The 18,894-nt window shown below is 50.3% G+C and overlaps 5 protein-coding genes across 5 annotated transcripts; 2 read left to right on the top strand and 3 right to left on the bottom strand.

Annotated features, from left to right (window-relative positions):
• Window positions 1–2,345: 2,345 nt before the first annotated feature.
• On the top strand, window positions 2,346–3,501 carry H6S33_003595 (uncharacterized protein; the record flags this gene model as incomplete). The annotated part of the gene is made up of 2 exons (XM_044834954.1): window positions 2,346–2,739; window positions 2,810–3,501. 2 exons carry the CDS (start codon window positions 2,346–2,348, stop codon window positions 3,499–3,501), a joined length of 1,086 nt encoding a protein of 361 aa, XP_044691956.1.
• Window positions 3,502–4,514: 1,013 nt separating this feature from the next.
• H6S33_003596 (uncharacterized protein) lies at window positions 4,515–5,831 on the bottom strand (the record flags this gene model as incomplete). Its single annotated transcript, XM_044834955.1, has 1 exon — window positions 4,515–5,831. One exon carries the CDS (start codon window positions 5,829–5,831, stop codon window positions 4,515–4,517), a length of 1,317 nt encoding a protein of 438 aa, XP_044691957.1.
• A 2,834-nt stretch (window positions 5,832–8,665) lies between these two features.
• On the bottom strand, window positions 8,666–12,502 carry H6S33_003597 (DNA-directed RNA polymerase II subunit RPB2; the record flags this gene model as incomplete). The annotated part of the gene is made up of 3 exons (XM_044834956.1): window positions 8,666–8,831; window positions 8,905–12,373; window positions 12,451–12,502. The coding sequence occupies 3 exons, from the start codon at window positions 12,500–12,502 to the stop codon at window positions 8,666–8,668; spliced, it is 3,687 nt and encodes a 1,228-aa protein (XP_044691958.1).
• Window positions 12,503–13,417: 915 nt separating this feature from the next.
• H6S33_003598 (uncharacterized protein) lies at window positions 13,418–14,098 on the bottom strand (the record flags this gene model as incomplete). The annotated part of the gene is made up of 6 exons (XM_044834957.1): window positions 13,418–13,482; window positions 13,556–13,625; window positions 13,689–13,750; window positions 13,857–13,890; window positions 13,959–13,981; window positions 14,056–14,098. The coding sequence occupies 6 exons, from the start codon at window positions 14,096–14,098 to the stop codon at window positions 13,418–13,420; spliced, it is 297 nt and encodes a 98-aa protein (XP_044691959.1).
• A 557-nt stretch (window positions 14,099–14,655) lies between these two features.
• Window positions 14,656–17,803, top strand: H6S33_003599 (uncharacterized protein; the record flags this gene model as incomplete). The annotated part of the gene is made up of 4 exons (XM_044834958.1): window positions 14,656–14,693; window positions 15,082–15,310; window positions 15,383–16,186; window positions 16,280–17,803. 4 exons carry the CDS (start codon window positions 14,656–14,658, stop codon window positions 17,801–17,803), a joined length of 2,595 nt encoding a protein of 864 aa, XP_044691960.1.
• Between the last annotated feature and the right edge of the window lie 1,091 nt (window positions 17,804–18,894).

Raw genomic sequence — 18,894 nt, forward strand, 5'->3', positions numbered from 1 at the left:
GGGCCATCCCTTCTCATCACGGAACCCTGTTGACGTGCGGCCAGCACACAGCATTGTACAACAGCCGCACGACAAATTTGGACGTTAGGGAGGTATTCACAGCTAGCTGGGGAGGGGTGGGAAAAGGGAGGTAGAGAAGTGAGTTGGCGGAGAAAGCGAGTCGAGAAAGCGGCTTCTTTGTGTTTATATACAATTGGCCCCCCTCATCTTCTTCTCTTCCCCTCTCTTTCCTTCTTGATCCCATGGCGCCATGCATGTCTGTGCCCCCATCTCTTCTTTGAGTATTTTCCCCGTCCATGCCTGATTTTGCCCACCGATCTACTGCTACGGCTACGTGAAACATTAGGAAAGTCTAAGTTTCATCTCATCGTCCCATCTCAGCGCAGCCCTCTCAAACCACGTTTCAAATGCAATGCAATGCAGGGCCGGAAACGCCCAAAAGAAGAATTGGGCGTCGGGTGGGCGGAGAAAAAAAAAAGGGAAAAAAGTATACAGATATGAATATAGGGAATAAAAATAAATACGTACATATACAGCTGCTGGTTCGTCAAGGTATCGTATTGGTTGGTGCAGTGTGGTCACTGCTTAGACACTGTGGTTTGGCGTGTTAGTCGGGAACCCGATTGACCGGGAGAAGCGAGCAGAAGGAGAAGCGGGACGGGATGAAGGAGGAGAATTGTTGGTCGCGAGGGCAGATATGCAAGGTAGGACTTACGGAGGAAGCAAGTACTCGGCGTATGAGCTCGCAAAGACCGCTACGGCTGCCTGTATATATATAAAGTATCCCATTAGAACCAGCAACTTCCCACCCCCCGTCGAGTAGAAGAGAGATGATTATGGTGAGATTCATACCGCAAAGACAGCGACACTCCTCACGACGCTTGCATTCTCTGGTGCCCTGAGCTCGCTGTAGAGCCACGGGACGAAGCTAGGGGAAGCAGATTTGGCGGGAACGCCGGCGAGGCGGGACTTTGGGGCCATGGTAATCGGATTTTTTTCTTGTTTTGTTTCGAAGGGTGTGTTGTTTCGAGGGACGTTTGATAGTGGGGAGGCTTGTTTGTCGAGAGTTGCGATAAAGGTTTTGCGGGATGTTGACGTCGTCGGGTGCCAAGAAGAATCACGTGGAAAGTGAGATGTTAAATAACCGATGTGAGGGTTAACTGGTTGATCATTCAGGACTTTTTTCCGGTTGTCGTTACACCAGGTTAGGGTTCGAACTTGACAGATTCGGGTTCGTACAGCACAGTAAGATCAAATTAGTAATGCCCGTTATTTCCATTATTTCCATTATTTCCATTCGGGTTTTCAAAAGTCCAAGTGTTTCTTCTTACCTGATCTGATTGTTAATCGTCCAAGCGCCCCCCCCAAAACTTCATGTATTGAGCAGATGCAGCTGCAACGGCGAAGTATCTGTAATTTTTTTCACCAGGCAGCTCGTAAACATTTCAGTGGAGGATGTGAGGTTGGGGGATAACCATCATGGGCCAGGCCTGTAGGAGTATCGCAATGTTGGAGCTCTAATCATTTTTTATCGCTCAAGCCTCGGTCTACTTCGCGGGACACGGCACCATCCATATAAAATGGCCCGGATTGATACTATGCACTCGGGACTTAATTCCGCGTGGGATCATGGCCTGTTGATAAAAACGAATAATTATTCGTCCAGGGCATTTTGGCAGGTAACAATTGTAGATGGTACTATGTAGTAAAGAAAATGCACTCTATGCTTCTTTCCGCTTGATCCATACAAGGAGGACCAAGCACCCCTTCGCTAATCTTTCATGGTGTTGAAGTGCATGTCTCACACAGAAAGCCATCCACCACTCGGCCTGCTGCCATTGACCGATCACCCATTGATACCGAAGATGTGCCGTCATAGCTCCACCACAATCACGCAGGGGCATCTCCACCAACAGTATGTAGATTTATTTCGGATAGTTCCGTTAGAACCGTTACTCGATCTCCATGATGCATGCGGATTGTAGTATTTACCCCATGTAATCTATTTTTCGCCTTCGTTGATTCTAGAACCTTTGCCGATTCCGTGCTAGATTTTTTGACGTCTCTGGTGATTGACCCTCCTGGGATCCTTCTCAACGTCATGCAAGTAAAGCCCAAGAAAAAAAAGAAAAACTGGAAGGGATGCCGTCCGGCGATTACGGAGAAAGCGGAGGGAGTTAAGACTGTGCCTGGGGTTTGAAGGGTTCAAATACCTGCGAATATCTCTCGTCATTCGTTTTTTTCCAGAAGCATTTTCATATCAACATTCGACTCAACACCGCAATCCAACAAAAACCTACTTTTTATACCCTATACCTCCTCGTTAATCGATTTATCAAACAACAATGTCAGCTCAAGACTACAAGTTCAAAGGTTGGGTCGGCCTCGACAAAGACTGTGTCGAGAAGGGAACCCTCGTAGAGCAGGAATTCACCCCCAAGCCCTTCGGAGACTCTGATATCGATATCAAAATCACTCACTGTGGTGTTTGCGGATCCGATGTACACACCCTGACCAGCGGTTGGGGAGCTGCCCCATACCCCATCTGTGTCGGCCACGAAATCGTCGGTCACGCTGTCCGAGTAGGAAAGGACGTCAAGGAGATCAAGGTCGGTGACAGAGTTGGTGTTGGTGCCCAGTCATGTTCATGCATGAAGCCCGACTGCTCACAATGCCCCAACAAAAATGAACAATACTGTGACAAAAACGTTAGTACTTACGGAAGTTTTTACCCTGATGGTAAGTTGCATATTTCCAATTGGATCTTTCAAGTTTGACATAAAAGTGTACTGATACAATTGCTTTTCAGGATCAAAATCCATGGGTGGATACGGAGACTACGCCCGTGTTCATGAGCACTTCGTCTTCAAGATCCCCGATGCTATCTCCAGTGAGATCGCTGCGCCCATGCTCTGCGCTGGTGTCACTATGTACAGCCCTCTGAAGCGTAACGGTGCCGGTCCCGGCAAGACTGTTGGTATCATTGGTATCGGTGGTCTTGGACACTACGGTCTTCTCTGGGCCAAGGCTCTCGGCGCCGACAAAATAGTCGCCATCTCGAGATATTCCAACAAATCCGACGACGCCAAAAAGCTTGGTGCCACTTCAACTATTGCCACCGCTGAGGACCCCGAATGGGCCCAGAAGAACGCCAACTCTATTGACCTCATCGTCAGCACCATCTATGCACCTAACATGCCTATCAGCGACTACCTGACCCTTCTGAAGCCCCACGGTACTTACATTCAAGTCGGCGCCCCCGAGGACAAGGTTCCCGGATTCAGCATGTTCTCGATGATCATGAAGGGTGTTAAGATGGGTGGATCTTTAATCGGTTCTCCCGCCGAGATCAAGGAGATGCTGCAGCTGGCGGCTGATAAAGGTATCAAGGGATGGATCAACGAGTGGCCCATGTCGAAGGTTAATGAAGCATTGGCGGCTTTCCGCAGGGGAGAGCCCAGGTACAGAATTGTTTTGGTCAATGAGAAGCATGCGAATTAGGGTGTTGTTTTGATGAAGGATATTGATTATGTGTATTATTTATTAGATTAGGAACGGACGCATTGAATATATTGGAAGTTAACTGCTCTGAACTTTGAGGTATAAATATATAGTGAGAACATCATCAAGACGAAGACCCGGGCCTCAAGACAGTTTGATAGGGATTGAGCCGGAAACTTGGTGGCCGTATACATGTAGTTCTGAGTTTAGATATATGGATACAAGTATGCTGTGGCACGATCAGGTCTTGACACCTTTCTATTCTACAGCCTCAGTTCCAAATCACCCCATATCTCAAAGAATCTCTGAGGAGCTCAATTTGAAACCCCATGGGGACAAACTGCCTAAACTCGTCAGGTTCTCGAGCTCAGGCTCTTCCTTCAACGACCTAAACCAGAAAAGGATAGTTCATGGCATATCCCTCGGTCGATATTCGAATTGTAAAGTGTAATCGAAACAAATCGGCGGTGATCTAAGATCCCTGACCTTATTTTTGTGACAGTTCTAGAATATTCTTCCAATCCCTGTTTTCGCGATCGGGCATCAACCGGGATTTAAAAGCTGCGTTGGACCTGGTGAGGCTTGGGTTCGCCGTTCTGATCCTTGTGTAGTTAGTTGCCAAGAAACCTCACAAATCTCCATACTATATTCTATCTTTACTCCATGCAGTTTTACCAAGAACACGTTTTTTGTTCAAGATTCATATCATATATTTAGGAACAAAATCATAAAGCGCTTTTCTTTCATGGAGATGTAGGATTGATTTATGCCTACCTAAATCTCAGGATTCGGGGATGACGTCGAGTAAAAATTTAAAGTTTACTCAAAGAATTAATTCTTATGTAAAGGCTAACTAAAAAAAACACAATCAATTGATAACAGTGTATACGTATAAATATAAAGTTTATGACTGAAAGACAGGCTAGAGCTTTCGGGGCGAGGGGAACAGGTAAACATAGGAAACGACACTAAATATATGCTTGGTGGCCGTTTAATTTGAAGATTCCCACTGCTCACAACGCCAGCTCCACAAAATTCAATAGGGTTTCCTGCGCATCCTCTTCGAAATTGCCAATATCATCGGCTCTCTTAGTTTCCCGCTGTGCATCGCTCTTAGAACAACGGAAAACTCCATCAACGCCAACATAGATGTGGTCAGTCTGATCCCACCAAATCCTTCTTCCATCCGGACCGACTTTCATCATATCACTAAACGTTTCAGCTAGGTCGTATCTATTAAAACTCGGCAACAAGTTCAAGTTGGTTCTATGTGTCACCATCACCATCTTTGCGCCAGCCATCGCTAAAGCTTTCACAGCTTCAGTGGGTCCGCCAACCCATTGCACAGCTGGAGTGGTGGTGGTTTTGAAAGTAACACCGAACATCCCTTCGTCATTGACGTGTTCCAATATCTTCTCTAAACCAAGACCTTTCAAGCCAGAGTTTGGCATGGCATCGGGCCTAAGCCTCGAAAGGAGGTCTCCGTATCGGTTGTTGATGATCACCAATTTGGGAGTTTTTCGAATACTGCAGTAGTTTTCGACAGCATTGATAATCATAGTCACTCCGATGAGCCAAGCACGCATTATCATGAATTGGGGATCCCATGGCCTCCCGTCGGGACCGTACTTGTCCACCGCGGCAAAAGTGTTATATGCCGAATGAGGCTCGAAATAAATTCCCACGCCGAGGGCAGCCGAGTCCATGTATGGCGGGCCATTGCATAGTTCCAAGTGAGCCATGACATGCTTGTCACCGTTGGGAGAGAGCTCATAAAATTTTGTGAGTATATTATCGCTCCAAATCGATCGGGGTTCGTCTCTAGCCTCATGTTTGACTTGAAAGTTGGCCACTACGTGCGGAAACTTGAGGAAGAAATCTCTTCCCAGGAGGATGACCGGAACACGAAACCTATGGTCTGGGCTGGACGCATTGGGATCGAACAACACCGCATCATCCAGATGCAAGACCATACCAGGGGAAGGGAGATGGAAAGGGAGCCTGAAACTCAAATCGATGTTCGCTGAGTAACCGCTATCCTGGACAAGATGCGCATTCTCTCCACCGGTGCGCCACCAGTATCTCCGGTGGCAGAGCTCCACGCCATTGAGATTCTTGTAAATAAGATCCTTAACGGAATACATAACCACTGTGGTTCTAAAGAATGGAAATAGAATGAACTTGGCAGTGAAGAAGAGCGGTGGTCTGCCGAGCTTTAGATAACCTTTGAAGCCTTGGTCTTTGAGCTCTATGGGATCCTCAGCGAAGGCGATCCTTTGTTTGAGGCTGGGGTTTATGGAGGGCATAAAGTTTTCAACGATTGTATCCATTTTATGATGGGATGTGAATTTCTATAAGATTAGCTAGATGCAAGTGGGATTTTATGGGTATATCCACTTACTCTGAGGAAGGAAACAGATATGTGGAGATAGGGCTAGAGGAGAGACGCAGGGCCAATGATCACAGAGGTGGTATTCGGTTTGAATCTCTTTCTTTCTTTCTGTTGAAGGCTACACTTAGTGATTGAAGATGGATGAGGATATCACTAATACTCACTTGAGAACTGATCTGAAAACAACCCGGATGGATGAGCAAACAACAGGAGATGTGGGAAATGAAAGCGATAAACAACAAGATTCTTTCCCGTTTGTTTCAAGGAAATGTTTCTTCCAAAAGACTACTCTCCGTTGATTGAGGGCAAAGATTCAGGGGATATTTCTTCTACTCACTTGACAGCCGATATCTGGAGAATCAAAAAACAAAAAAATCCACCAAAAATAACGAGAGAAAGCTAAAGTGTGTCGTTTCTTATTTCTGAGCACCTCGGGTACGTGCTTCTCTATCACTGATGTAGAAGGAAGATGGTTCACAGTGTCTGTTGATGTGTTGTTTACAAAGCACAAAGTGAAGAGGAAGATGGGGAGATGGGGAGGAGGGATGGGGATGAGAGGAGGGACGAGGAAGAGATGGTAAGAAGCAAGGTGAGATTCAAAAAGCAGGTGAGATCTAAGAGCCGACTTGCTGAATCGCGGGCGAATTCTAGGAAGCGCCGAAGGGGCTGTAGTCAGTTTACACGCTTCACCCTCGCGCAACCACGCCCCCGTCAAAAGGCAATAAACAGCAGAGATCCCCAGTAGTATTACACTATGACCTTATTGCTCTAATATGGAATTGAATTGACAACTCTCGTCCATACATTTTGCGCCTCTAAGTGGGAATTGAGGGGACAAAACACCACGAGTGAGACGTGGTGACGCGAGTGATATGTGGTGAGTCATGCTATACAATCACAGTCTTACGGATTTCTTTGATGCTCCCTAGAATTGGACGGGGTGAAAAGCGGTGTAGAAACAATGACATACTGCATGCACCTTCGGCTTCTTTGTTCACCTGGTCACCCCGTCTTTGTGCATACATCAACGAGTCGGCCTTAGCCACAGGCGTTCGGGTGCGCCCGCTCAAGCGAGTCTGCCTATTGGCAGACAGGGCTTATAGGTGCACCACACTCCGTGATTTATTTTGGTTAGTGTTGGTCTCGTCTCGATCTTTCATTAATCAGTACATAGTCTGGTAAGGCCTCTCCTTAGCTAGGGAGACTCTAAGAACGGTGCCTTGGTTTTACCTGAACTCCACCTCATCTCCTGTCACCCCACCGTACCGTCGTAGTTGATGCGGAATCATATGTGCACAGACTTTTCTGACTTAGTGGTTATGCGCTACAAAATTTCGTTGATGCAAAATGACACTATTCGCTGTCTACTCGACTTCACGCCGAGAGCACAAAGACATCGGGCAAAGCCGTAATAAGGGTCGATTCCCAGTCCCACTTTCCTCCTCTAGAGAAATCAAAAATCAAGATAGCCTCCTAATTAAAAAAACTTTCAAAAGATTCGACAAAAGGTACTGCAACGACGTCTTGTTGTCCGTTACTACCCCCACCCCTGGTTTGAACCTAGGACCTTGTATCCTAGGTAAACACTCGGTGTCTAGCCCGACGAGCAGTCTAACCACTAGACCACTCGCCCATGGTGGATACTGCGCTGGAAGTGATCATTGAGCTTAGCAGAGTGCCAAGATGAAGCAGAACCCCTAACCCTTCCGTAAACTTTATTATTGTGGCTACGAACGACCAAAGATTCAACCACCGCACCTCACCGGCACTCCATGTATTCCATGTATACCCCACGTGGGCAAAAGTCTACAGTACTTACTACGACCGGGTATAGGTGCCGGCACATCCCCCACGCTTTCATGCCCATCCCACTAATCTATAACACCCAACTGGCCACCGTGCATTGCACTGAAGGAAGATAAACGCCCCACTTGAGCATCAGTGGCCGTGATATAAGCCCTATATAGATTAAATCCTCTACCTTAAGTCCCTCCCAACGGTAGGAAGAAGACAAGAGTGGCTAGCGGGGATGCGGCCATGCGGCGAGACGTGCACCCTTGATCCCCGCCCTAGTGCACCGTTATCTCCCTAAGTAAACACCTTAAAAGCAGAACCAGCACAGGTTCATATCTGTTTCCCAGAGTTCGTCTCGTGGGACATGTATTTGTGCCAGAACCTTGCTAGGTGGGAACACCGAGAGGGGAAGGGGTGGGCGGTTGAGGGAGAAGTGGAGTGGCTTCGAGGCAGTAACTTGTCATGTATTAATCCATCTAAGCAACACAAACCCGCTCTAATTCATTGTTTCGGACAAACCGCACATGGTTCATTTTTTATTCATCATCACATCCTGTCTGCTTCCCTTTCCTCCCCTCCGCTTCCTCCCACCACCACATCCTCCCACCAAGTCTCGCTCACCCGCCATGCCGCACTCCATATATGTAGCGCAAAAAGCAACCAATCAGCAACCACATAACTACATAACATATAGCTCATTTAGCCACCTCCACCTGCAACAGCGGCCATCAAAACAAGTCGAACTCGAACTCGAACTCGAATTTCTCCAGCCCAAGTTCACAGTAAACGTAAGCGTAAACATAAAACGTAAAAAGAGTTTTGAAAAAAAAGTTTGAAAAAAAAGATCCGAAAAAAAAGAAAAAAAGGTACGTAGTATAAGTATCCCCCCAATACAAGCAAAATCAAAAGCAAATTACTCTAACCTAACTAACGACATGTGCCTCCATGCCCCCGCCCCCAATAACCCCAGTTTTTGATTTAATTTCTCACACTGACTCCACTTCTCTGACTGAACATTCTTGCGGCAATGTTCATACTTGCCAGTTCCTGGAAGAGAAGCTTGGCGGCATAGGGGAGGTGGATTTGGGAAATTTTTGTCTTGTTCTTGCAGGGTCTGCATTCGAAGAGGTTCTTTTTGAGGTTTCTATATATATATAGTCTCATTAGTACACCGCCCTATCGCAAAAGTAAAAAGAGAGGAAAGAGAGAAAACTTACGCAATCGGCGTCATCAATCCACACAGATCACAGATATGGACCCTAAACGCATCGCTAACCTCGAACAACCTCTCTTTCAAAAACGCACTCGCACCATGCGCAATCATACAATCTCTCTCCATCTCTCCGAAACGCAGACCACCGTCTCTGGCCCTACCCTCCACGGGCTGCCTCGTCAGGATCTGCACAGGTCCTCTGGCTCTGGCGTGGATCTTGTCGTCGACCATGTGTCTCAACCGCTGGTAGTAGGTCGGTCCCAAGAACACCTGGCACACCAACTTTCGGCCTGTGTAGCCGTTGTACATGACCTCGAAACCACGGCTCTGGTAGCCGTTCTGGCGCAGAAGTGTGGACACGGACTCGACAGTGACGTCGGTGAACGGTGTAGCGTCGCCCTCAAAACCACGAAGGGAAGAGACCTTCGACAGCTGGCACTCGATCAAATGGGCAATTGTCATACGGGACGGAATGGCGTGGGGATTGATGATAAGATCCGGCACGATACCCTCGCAGGTGAACGGCATGTCCTCCTGTCTGTAGGTGATACCGACGGTACCCTTCTGCCCGTGACGAGAGGCGAATTTGTCTCCAATCTGAGGGATCTTGGTAGTTCGCATACGGACCTTGACGAACTTGAGACCCTCGGCGTTGGTGGTAAGCATGACCTGGTCAACGATACCGTTTTCGGTACTACGGAGGGGCGTGGAGACGTCACGCTTTGTGTGGAACTTTTGTCGCTGACCCATCTCGTCGACGTCTGGCGCAATAGGTGCCGTCTTTCCAATGATGATGTCCTCTCCGGATACACGTACTCCCGGAGCCACAAGACCGTCCTCGTCAAGCTTATCATATGTTCCGTGCTTAAGCTTCAATGTGTTGGCACGGGTCGGCTTCTCGAACTCTTCCACAACCTGCATACCAATACGCTTCTCCTGGTCCATGTACGAACGGTAGAACAACGAACGGAAGAGCCCACGGTCAATCGACGACTGGTTCATAATGACGGAATCTTCCTGGTTGTACCCAGAGTAACACAAGATAGCGACAATGGCGTTCTGCCCAGCCGGCAGCTCTCGGAACTTCAGGTACTCCATAGAACGTGTAGTAGCAAGCGGCTTCTGCGGGTAGTACAGAATGTTCGCCATGGTATCCATACGCTCTGCAAAATTGGTAAGGAACACACCCATAGCTTGCTTACCCATAGCAGACTGATATGTGTTACGTGGAGACTGGTTGTGATCGGGGAAGGGAATGATACTGGCGCAGATGCCCAAGATCATACTGGGATGAATCTCACAATGTGTCCATGTGTGCGCTGTGTGGGGGTTGATCGGCGCCTTGACACGCTTTGCGCTGAACTCGTCCTTAGGCTCCTCATAACCTAGCTGCATCTGCCTACTCATGTCTAGATCCTCGGGAGTCATGACAATCATGACTGTCTCTTCTTCCTCAGCATCCAGGTACTCGACGGTACCACCAAACAGCAGACCCTCCCATCCGAATCGGTCCTCCATGGGCAGCGCATGATCGTCTTCCAACTTCTCGATATGCTCCTTCTGGAGTACCAGCTGTCCTCTTCTCTCACTTCGCGGGTCATTATCAATGACGAACAACGGCCTACACACACGTCCCGCATCCGTAAAGATCTTGAACTCTCTATCACGAATATCCCTGATAATGGAGACTTCATGATTAACAACACCCTGCCTTCTGACGTCCTGGACAACCTTGTGCAACATAAGCGGGTCACGGTGCGTTCCGACCCAGACACCATTGACGAACACCTTTGTCGCATTCGGTGATCTCTGTGGCTCATACTCCTCAAGCAATTCCATATCGTTCGATGACAAAAAGTCCACGAGCGGGTATCCGGGTGTTCCGATAGTGATATATGACATAAGTGACAAGTTCTTGACGAGACCACATGCCTGACCCTCGGGCGTTTCGGCAGGGCACACAAGTCCCCAATGGGTGTTGTGGAGCTGGCGGGGCTTTGCGATCTTACCGTCACGTCCGATAGGCGTGTTGGTTCGTCGCAAATGGGACAGTGTGGACGCAAAAGTATATCTGTTAAGCACCTGCGACACACCGGCCTTTGAGCTGGCGGCCTTCTTTTGCTCACCCCAGTTACCGGTGGCGAGCGAGTATTTGAGTCCGTTGGTGATTGTGTTGCTCTTGACTGCTAGCGTGAGATTGAAGTCCTTGCCTGTCTCGACACACTTCTCCAAGTACTTGTAGACATCCTTCGTAAGCTTCTTCCACAGGGTCCTGAACAGACCAGCAAGTAGCGGTCCCGCAAGATCGAGTCTCTTCTTCCCAAAGTGATCTCTGTCGTCGACCTCTCTTCGCTCCAAGGCACATTGCAACATCCTGTGCACCATGTATCCCAAGAAGAACGCCTTCCTTGTCTCACTCCCCTCGCTCTGTGAGATATGCGGGAGAAGCTCCTTCTGCATAATATCTCTAGCGTAACGGATACGCTTCTCCTTGTTAATACCCTGGGAGCTACCACGCTTTCCGATAAAGTCAAGCGCGACCTCTCGGTCCTGGATGACGAAAGCCTCTTCGATACATGGCTTCATCATCTCGAGCATCTGCGTGTCATTTCTGTCGTAGCAGACGTGGTTGAGGATATCCTCGTCGGACACAACCCCGAGGGCTCTGAACACAATGACAATGGGGATGTCACTCTTGATGTACGGGAGTGTACTCTTAATGGTCGCATTATAACCACCTCGGGCTTCTCCCTTTGAGTAAAGCTTGATCTGCATACTGGAGATCAACCGGGAACCCTTCTCCACCGCGGACCTAATCTCGGCCACATACGGCGTTGGTGATGGCAGCGCCTTCTTGAAAACCTGGACGATATTCGCCGCTGACCGCTCCTGCGCAATCAACACCTTTTCGGATCCGTTAATAACGAAGTATCCACCCTGGTCGTAGGGGCACTCGTTCAGCGAATACAGATCCTCCTCTGCAAAGTCCTTCAAGATGCAGTAATGACTCTTCAGCATTACCGGCATCTTTCCAATAAAAACCTTTGTCGCCTCCATATCCTCATCCTCAACCTCCCACTCATATCTGACCCGCTCCTTCACCGCCGTGCCGCCCTCCTCCTCGTCCTCCTCATCGCTCCCGACCTCCACCTCCCGCGCCACCATAACCTTCTTCTTCAGCTCGCAGTACATGGGCGCGCTGTACGTCAGATTGCGCAGCCGCGCCTCCTGCGGCAGCATGGGCTGCGTGCTGCCATCACCTTCGGTCATGGTCGGCCGCGACAGGAAGCACGGCCCGAAATTGATCTCGTAGCGGCGGAGCACGATGCCGTCGTCGCTCTGGGGCGTGTTTTGGTCGAGCGTCAGAACGCTGTCCTCTTCGATCATCTCGACCATGGTGGTGCCGACGAACTCATCGAACGAGTCGAGCTGCTGCGAGACGAGCCCCTTCTGGTCGAAGAAGGCGGAGATGACTACGGCGGGAGGGTCAATTTCATGGCTGCAGTGGGGAAGAGGGAGGGGGAGGGGGGGAGATGGAGAGAGTGTGTACCTTGCCAGCAGTCTTCCGCAGCAATGTCGTCATTGTAATCCGCGTCAGCCATGATGGTGAGGCCGCTACTCTACGGGGGAGAGGAGAGGGTCCGGTGGTGAGTTTCGTGAGTTCGTTCCGTGGATTGAGGGGCGAATCTCGCGTGTCTAGTATAGAATTGAAGGTAGCAGGTATTCTGCTACAAAGGCGTGTAGGAGGGGGAGGCACGGCGGAACAGGAAGAGCAAGAAAAGCAAGCTAGAAAAGAGCAGAGCAGGCTTTGGGGATACGTGGGGCTGTATCCTCGGGCTGTCTCTGATGGGGGAGGGGAGTGTGTGGAAGTGAGAGAAGAGAGCCAGATAGAGCTTTCCTTTCCCTTCTGGGGGTTGCGGCTACGCTTTGTCTTGAGGCTTGGCCAAGCCAACCATCCGTGCCAAGACGGGGTTGCTTTTGTCAGCAGCAGCCGGCGGACGGAACGACGCGATGGCAACTGCTGATCTCTGGCCGCCAGTGTGGGAAACGCGTGGATGGAGCGAGAAGGGGCATGATGGATTGCTTCTAGATGGGAGGTTCTGCTACAGGCCCAATTGCGGGATGGGGCGTCGCGCGTGAAAAAGATCACAATAGAGTTGAAGATATGATATTTTTCGCGATAGATACTCTAGGTAACCTATTCAAACTCCCCAGACAATATAAAAAAAAAGAATCATTGCTATGAATTACACCACAAAACCCAGCAGCTTACATGTTGTTCGATTCCCACGCAAATCGCCACCGACAACAACTCCCAAGCAGAAGTAGAGATTGGAGGAAAAACTAATACTATATGGCCTCATCATGCTTACTCAACTCAACTCACATAACAAATAAAAAAACACATATGGAAGAAAAAAAGCCAGGTTTTCTTTTCTTTCTTCGTCTTGCTCTTGCTACCTTCCCCGTTTCATCTCAACCTATAAAAAAAAATGTTCCTGCGGGAGCTAGGTGAATTATGCGGTCTTAAAGAGGAGGACAGCGAGGTTGCCGACATAGAAGTATATAAAGTGCTTAGTCTCTTTACGTATCCAATCCATTAGCAGCCACCCATACACTCTCGAATTCTCGAATTGAGGGAGGGGGATATATACCGTGGGTGACAAAGCTTCCAAAATTCCTGCCGACAATGCAGTGCCATGTGTTGCCGTGCTTTTGGTCAAACTGCGTGTAGTTTGTAAGCTCCTGTCTACAGTGAGAGGGGAGGTGGCTAGGGGGGTAACTAACCTCCTTCTTGATGTACTGGGCAATGTCCTTCTCGACGTTGTTTGTGAGGACGGCTGCCTTGGCTATAGTACGGTGTTATATTAGCAGCTGGAGGCAATAGTAGTGGGGAGGCCCCCCGGGGGGGGGGGGGGGGAGGTGACGGGGGCGTGAGGGAGGAGATAGTAATACCAATTGAGAGAGCTTCGGCCTCCATCTCTTCCGTCTACATGTCCGTCTACAATGTTAGAGCTGTGCCAGTGTCACCTTGGAGCGTCCGTTGCTTTCTCGTACCATATCTACGCTCTTGACTTGTGCTGTTGGACAGTCAGTTTAAACCGTGTAGCCAAAGTGAGTTTTGGGGGGGGGGGGGGGGGGGGGAGGATCTTACTCTTCTGAGCTGCGGGCTCGTTGCTTGAGGCTAGAGTCGACATTGCTGGTGGGTTATGGACGAGTGATTGATAGGTTGGTTGTGAGGATATAGAGAGGACTGGGTGGTAGTCGTAGTGGTAGCAGTTAAACGAGAGAGACGAGTGATGATAACAAAGAGAGGATAATGTGTGGGGGGTGGGGAGGGATGTGGAGAGATGAAGAAGGGGGCCTTTGTTTCCTTAGCAGTAACAGCGGTAAGTGCTAGTAGCAGTAGGGGGAGAAGAGTAGAAGAGGGAGAGGAAGGGAAGCGATCGAAGAGGCCTCTGCAATCTAGGTAGTAGTTGTTGAGATTAAAGCCAGAGAGAGGCCCCGACACCCACGCAGCCCTCTCCCCCCCTAGTAGCACCATGTTATATGCAGCACATCACTGTTCCGTTCTTTCTTTTCTTCGGGGCCAATTAATCCAGGCCCTCTGCTCTACTGATGGGGATTATATTATTTACTCTGCTCTCGGTGTTGAATTCGCCATATCACCTCTCTCTCTCGCCCTCTCTGCTCTCTGGTCTGCCCGCTCACTCGCTCCCCCTGAGATTCTCGCAAGTTCCTTTGTTAACAGGCCATGCATGCGCAGACGAGGGATTGGCCATGGGGAATTACGTAACCCGGTGCTTATCATGCAGCCTCACTCTAAAAAAAAAATCCATGCTTGAGGAAAACCACAAAAAAAAAGTATTCGCATCCAACCACCAACCACTGCGTTCATTCATTGATCGACCAGCCAGCCAGCCAGCCCAGGTTCCAAACTAAACCACCACCACAAAAATTTCATCCAAACCACCATTAAAGGCCCCAAATCTCAGCACATCACAGACAGACAGACAGACCCATTCCCAATTGACCCTCTTCAAAACCACCACCACCCTCTCTCCCTCCCCCCCCCCCCCCCCCAAATCTGCCCGGAAATGTAAGCTTCCTTCCCCACGATCCCTCCCTCTCCCACCCGTTCTGCGGCAGCAGCAAGCAACTCACACACACACAACAACAGGTCAACACGTATCTTTGTCCGCGGCCTCCCCCCCACCTTCACCGAGTCCGACTTCCGCGCCCACTTCTCCGCGCAGTCGCCCGACGCAATAACAGACACCAAGCTGATCCCGTCCCGCCGCATTGGGTATGTGGGCTACAAGACGAACGCCGAGGCCGAGCGCGCCGTAAAATACTTTAACAAGACCTTTATCCGCATGTCTCGCATCTGGGTTGAGCTCGCGCGCCCTGTACGCCACCTCCACCTCCCTCTCCCACCCACCTTCCTTCCCCCACTAACACTAATTGTGCAACAATAATAGGTCGCAGACGCAGAGCTCCCGAGAGCGTGGAGTAAGCATACCCCCGGGTCTACAGCGTACAAGCGTAAACATGAAGCACAGGAGGCCGCCGCCGCTGCTAAGACGGACGGCGCAAAGCGGAAGAGAGGCGAAGAGACGGCGCCGGCGCCGGAGGACCCAAAGCTGAAGGAGTTCTTGGAGGCAATGGCGCCAGCATCCAAGTCCAAGACGTGGGCGAATGAGGATCTGACGACATTTGGACAGGGCGCGGCGGCGCCGGCAATGGATACTGTTGCGGTGGTAGAGGCGGGAGAGAGCGACGATGAATATGAGAGTATTCCGGTCAAGAAGAAGGAGAAGAAGGAGCCGAAGGAAAAGGCGCCGGAGAGCAGGCCGCAGGAGGATGTGGAGATGGGTGGTGCTGGGGAAACGAAGGAGACTGAGGCGGTAGAGGCGGAACCGGCAGCACCAGTGTCGGATGCGGACTGGTTGAGGTCCAAGACGAGCCGATTGTTGGATCTGACGGACGATGTGGATGCGGAGATCGCGAGAGTGTCGCTAAACGATACTACAACTACCCAGGCGCCCCCACTAAGAGCTCCGGCCGCACAGAGCGAATCCGAGGAATGGAAAGGCATTGACGAGGAAATGACTGAACCCGCTAAAGCCGAAGAATCAGAGGAAGAGGAGAAAGGCACAACCGAGGAAGAAGCCGCCTTTGAGACGATATCCAAGAGCGGGCGACTATTCCTACGGAATTTATCATATTCGGTTACCGAAGATGATCTTCGGGAACATTTCAAAGAGCACGGCGATTTGGAAGAGGTAAGATTTCCACTTTTGGGGCGGTTGCGGTCAATGATTGATCTACGACCAATGATCGCCAAATCATTTTTCCCAGCAGCTAACAACCATCAGGTGCATCTCCCAATTGATAACAAAACCAACGCCTCCAAAGGCTTTGCCTACGTCCAATACACAAATCCTATCGACGCCGTCGAAGCCTTCAAGCACCTTGACCGCAAGATCTTCCAAGGCCGCCTCCTACACATCCTCCCCTCAGCCCCGAAGCGTGAGAACCGCCTCGACGAATACGCCCTCTCCAAGCTCCCTCTCAAAAAGCAACGCGAGCTTAAGAAGAAAGCCGGTGCCGCAACATCTCAGTTCAACTGGAACAGCATGTACATGAGCGCCGACGCCGTCATGTCCTCCGTCGCCGACCGCCTCGGCGTGCCCAAAGCCGAGCTCCTCGACCCCACCTCCTCCGACGCCGCCGTGCGCCAGGCCCACGCCGAAACCCACGTCATCCAGGAGACCAAGGCCTACTTCCGCGCTCAGGGCATCGACCTCAACACATTCAACAAGAAGGACCGCGATGACAAAGTCATCCTCATCAAGAACTTCCCCTACGGCACCAAGATCGACGAGCTCCGCAAAATGCTCTCCGAGTTCGGCCAGCTCGGCCGCGTCCTCATGCCCCCCTCCGGCACCATCGCAATCGCAGAATTCCTTGCCGCCCCCGCCGCCCGCGTCGCATTCGCAGGCCTCGCCTACCGCCGCTTCAAAGACAGCGTCCTCTTCCTCGAGAAGGCTCCCCGCGGCCTCTTCACCGCCTCTTTCGACCCCACGCAATCCAACCCCAACGCCACGCAGCTCGCCGCCGCAGCCGCAATCTCCTCCGCCGCCAAGGACGCAAAACTATCCGCCGGCGACCTCCTCAGCACCGAAGACGCATCCGCCGACACCTCAACCCTCTTCGTCCGCAACCTCAACTTCTCAACAACTAGCGCCCTCCTCGCAGACACGTTCCGCCCCATCGACGGCTTCATGTCCGCGCGCGTCAAGACCAAGACGGACCCCAAGAAGCCCGGCCAGGTTCTCTCAATGGGCTTCGGCTTCGTCGAGTTCCGCACCAAAGCCGCGGCCGAGGCCGCCCTCTCCGCAATGGACGGCTTCGTCCTCGAGGGCCACAAGCTGCTCATCAAAGCCTCGCACAAGGGCCTCGACGCCGCCGCCGAGCGCAAGAAGGCCGACACGGCAAAGAAGGACGCCAGCAAGCGCACAAAGATCATCATCAAGAACCTGCCCTTCGAGGCCAGCAAGAAGGACATCCGCGCGCTATTTGGCCACTACGGGACGCTACGCACCGTGCGCGTGCCAAAGAAGTTTGGTGGCGCGACGAGGGGTTTTGCGTTTGCGGAGTTTGTGACGAGTCGGGAGGCGGAGGGCGCGATGGAGGCGCTGAAGGATACGCATTTGTTGGGCAGGAGGCTGGTGCTGGAGTATGCGGCGCAGGAGGCGGCGGATGCGGAGGAGGAGATTGAGAGGATGGGGGAGAAGGTGGCGAGGCAGACGGGCGCGGTGGCGCTGCATAAGTTGAGGGCGGATAGGAAGAGGAAGGTGGAGATTGCTGGGGATGGGGGCGTGGAGGAGGAGATGTAGTGCGTTTGAGGGTTTGGTTTGTGTTTATCTTGTATATAGCAAAAGTTTTATGGGATAGGGGGTTCATAATAGTAATGATTTTTCCCGCGCTTCTTGGCTTGTTTTGGGCTTTGAGCCCAGTTGTAGAATAACTTAGATATCACAGAAAAGAGAGGCTTCGGACCATATTTCATGCTAATATATACACATTCTTTGGAATCTTAAGATGAGATGTGCTCCTTTTATGAGCAAAGGTACAGAATACCCACCCAAGTCCTATGCCAATACAAAGCGCCCCTGTTGTTGGAATAACTAACGATATAGCAAGCACTCTCGCAAGGTCAATCATATTCACCCATTAAAGCCGTACAAGAGCCGATCAGGGCTTTATCCTGTTATGGAGAACATCTATATATCAGTCCAGCAGTCTCCAAGGTCGAGTGAGAGCTCATGATGAAGCCCACCTGTGTCCACGATCAATCACAACAACGAAGGGTAACTATAGATGGGTTAGAGATTTGTACATCCAAACATTTCTACTAAAGCACAGGAACATAATGAGTGTTGGTGGTGATAGCACGTAAATCTTGGCAGAGAGAGGGAGCGAGTGATATTTTGTGAATCTGGAATATGTGCCGCCGGTATATTCAATCTGTAGGAAGACCTCTATAGTGAATGATCCATGATACATAGAGAGTTTTTTTGTTCATTTTTTGTATGAATCCTTTGAACGTGGATTTATATCCTTTTCATTTTTTCTTTTATGTTGCGTGCGGAGGGAGGGAGGACCGGTCAGGGTTAGGTGGGGATATGGGTGTAATTTACCAAACCTTAGTACCAAGCCCGTATCAAAACTTTAACTTTCAAGCTTATGTGGGTCGACTGTAATGCCCTTTCGTCTTTAGAGAGGTCGATTTGTCACGTAGACATGCAAGCACCTAAAGACCTGACCTCGTACCCCCCGTTTTGCGATTTGCGATTATCGTGCCCAGAACTCTGCTGTGACTCCCAAAACGATTGGGTTTGGGAAAGAACCCACTGAAAAATCTAATGCCTAGAGCTGTGATTCCTCGTAGATGGATCGAACTCACCATTCGATGATAGGTACACAC

Source organism: Morchella sextelata (genome assembly GCF_020137385.1).
Source record: "Morchella sextelata strain SCLS chromosome Unknown scls_15, whole genome shotgun sequence".
Taxonomy (NCBI): Eukaryota; Fungi; Ascomycota; class Pezizomycetes; order Pezizales; family Morchellaceae; genus Morchella; species Morchella sextelata.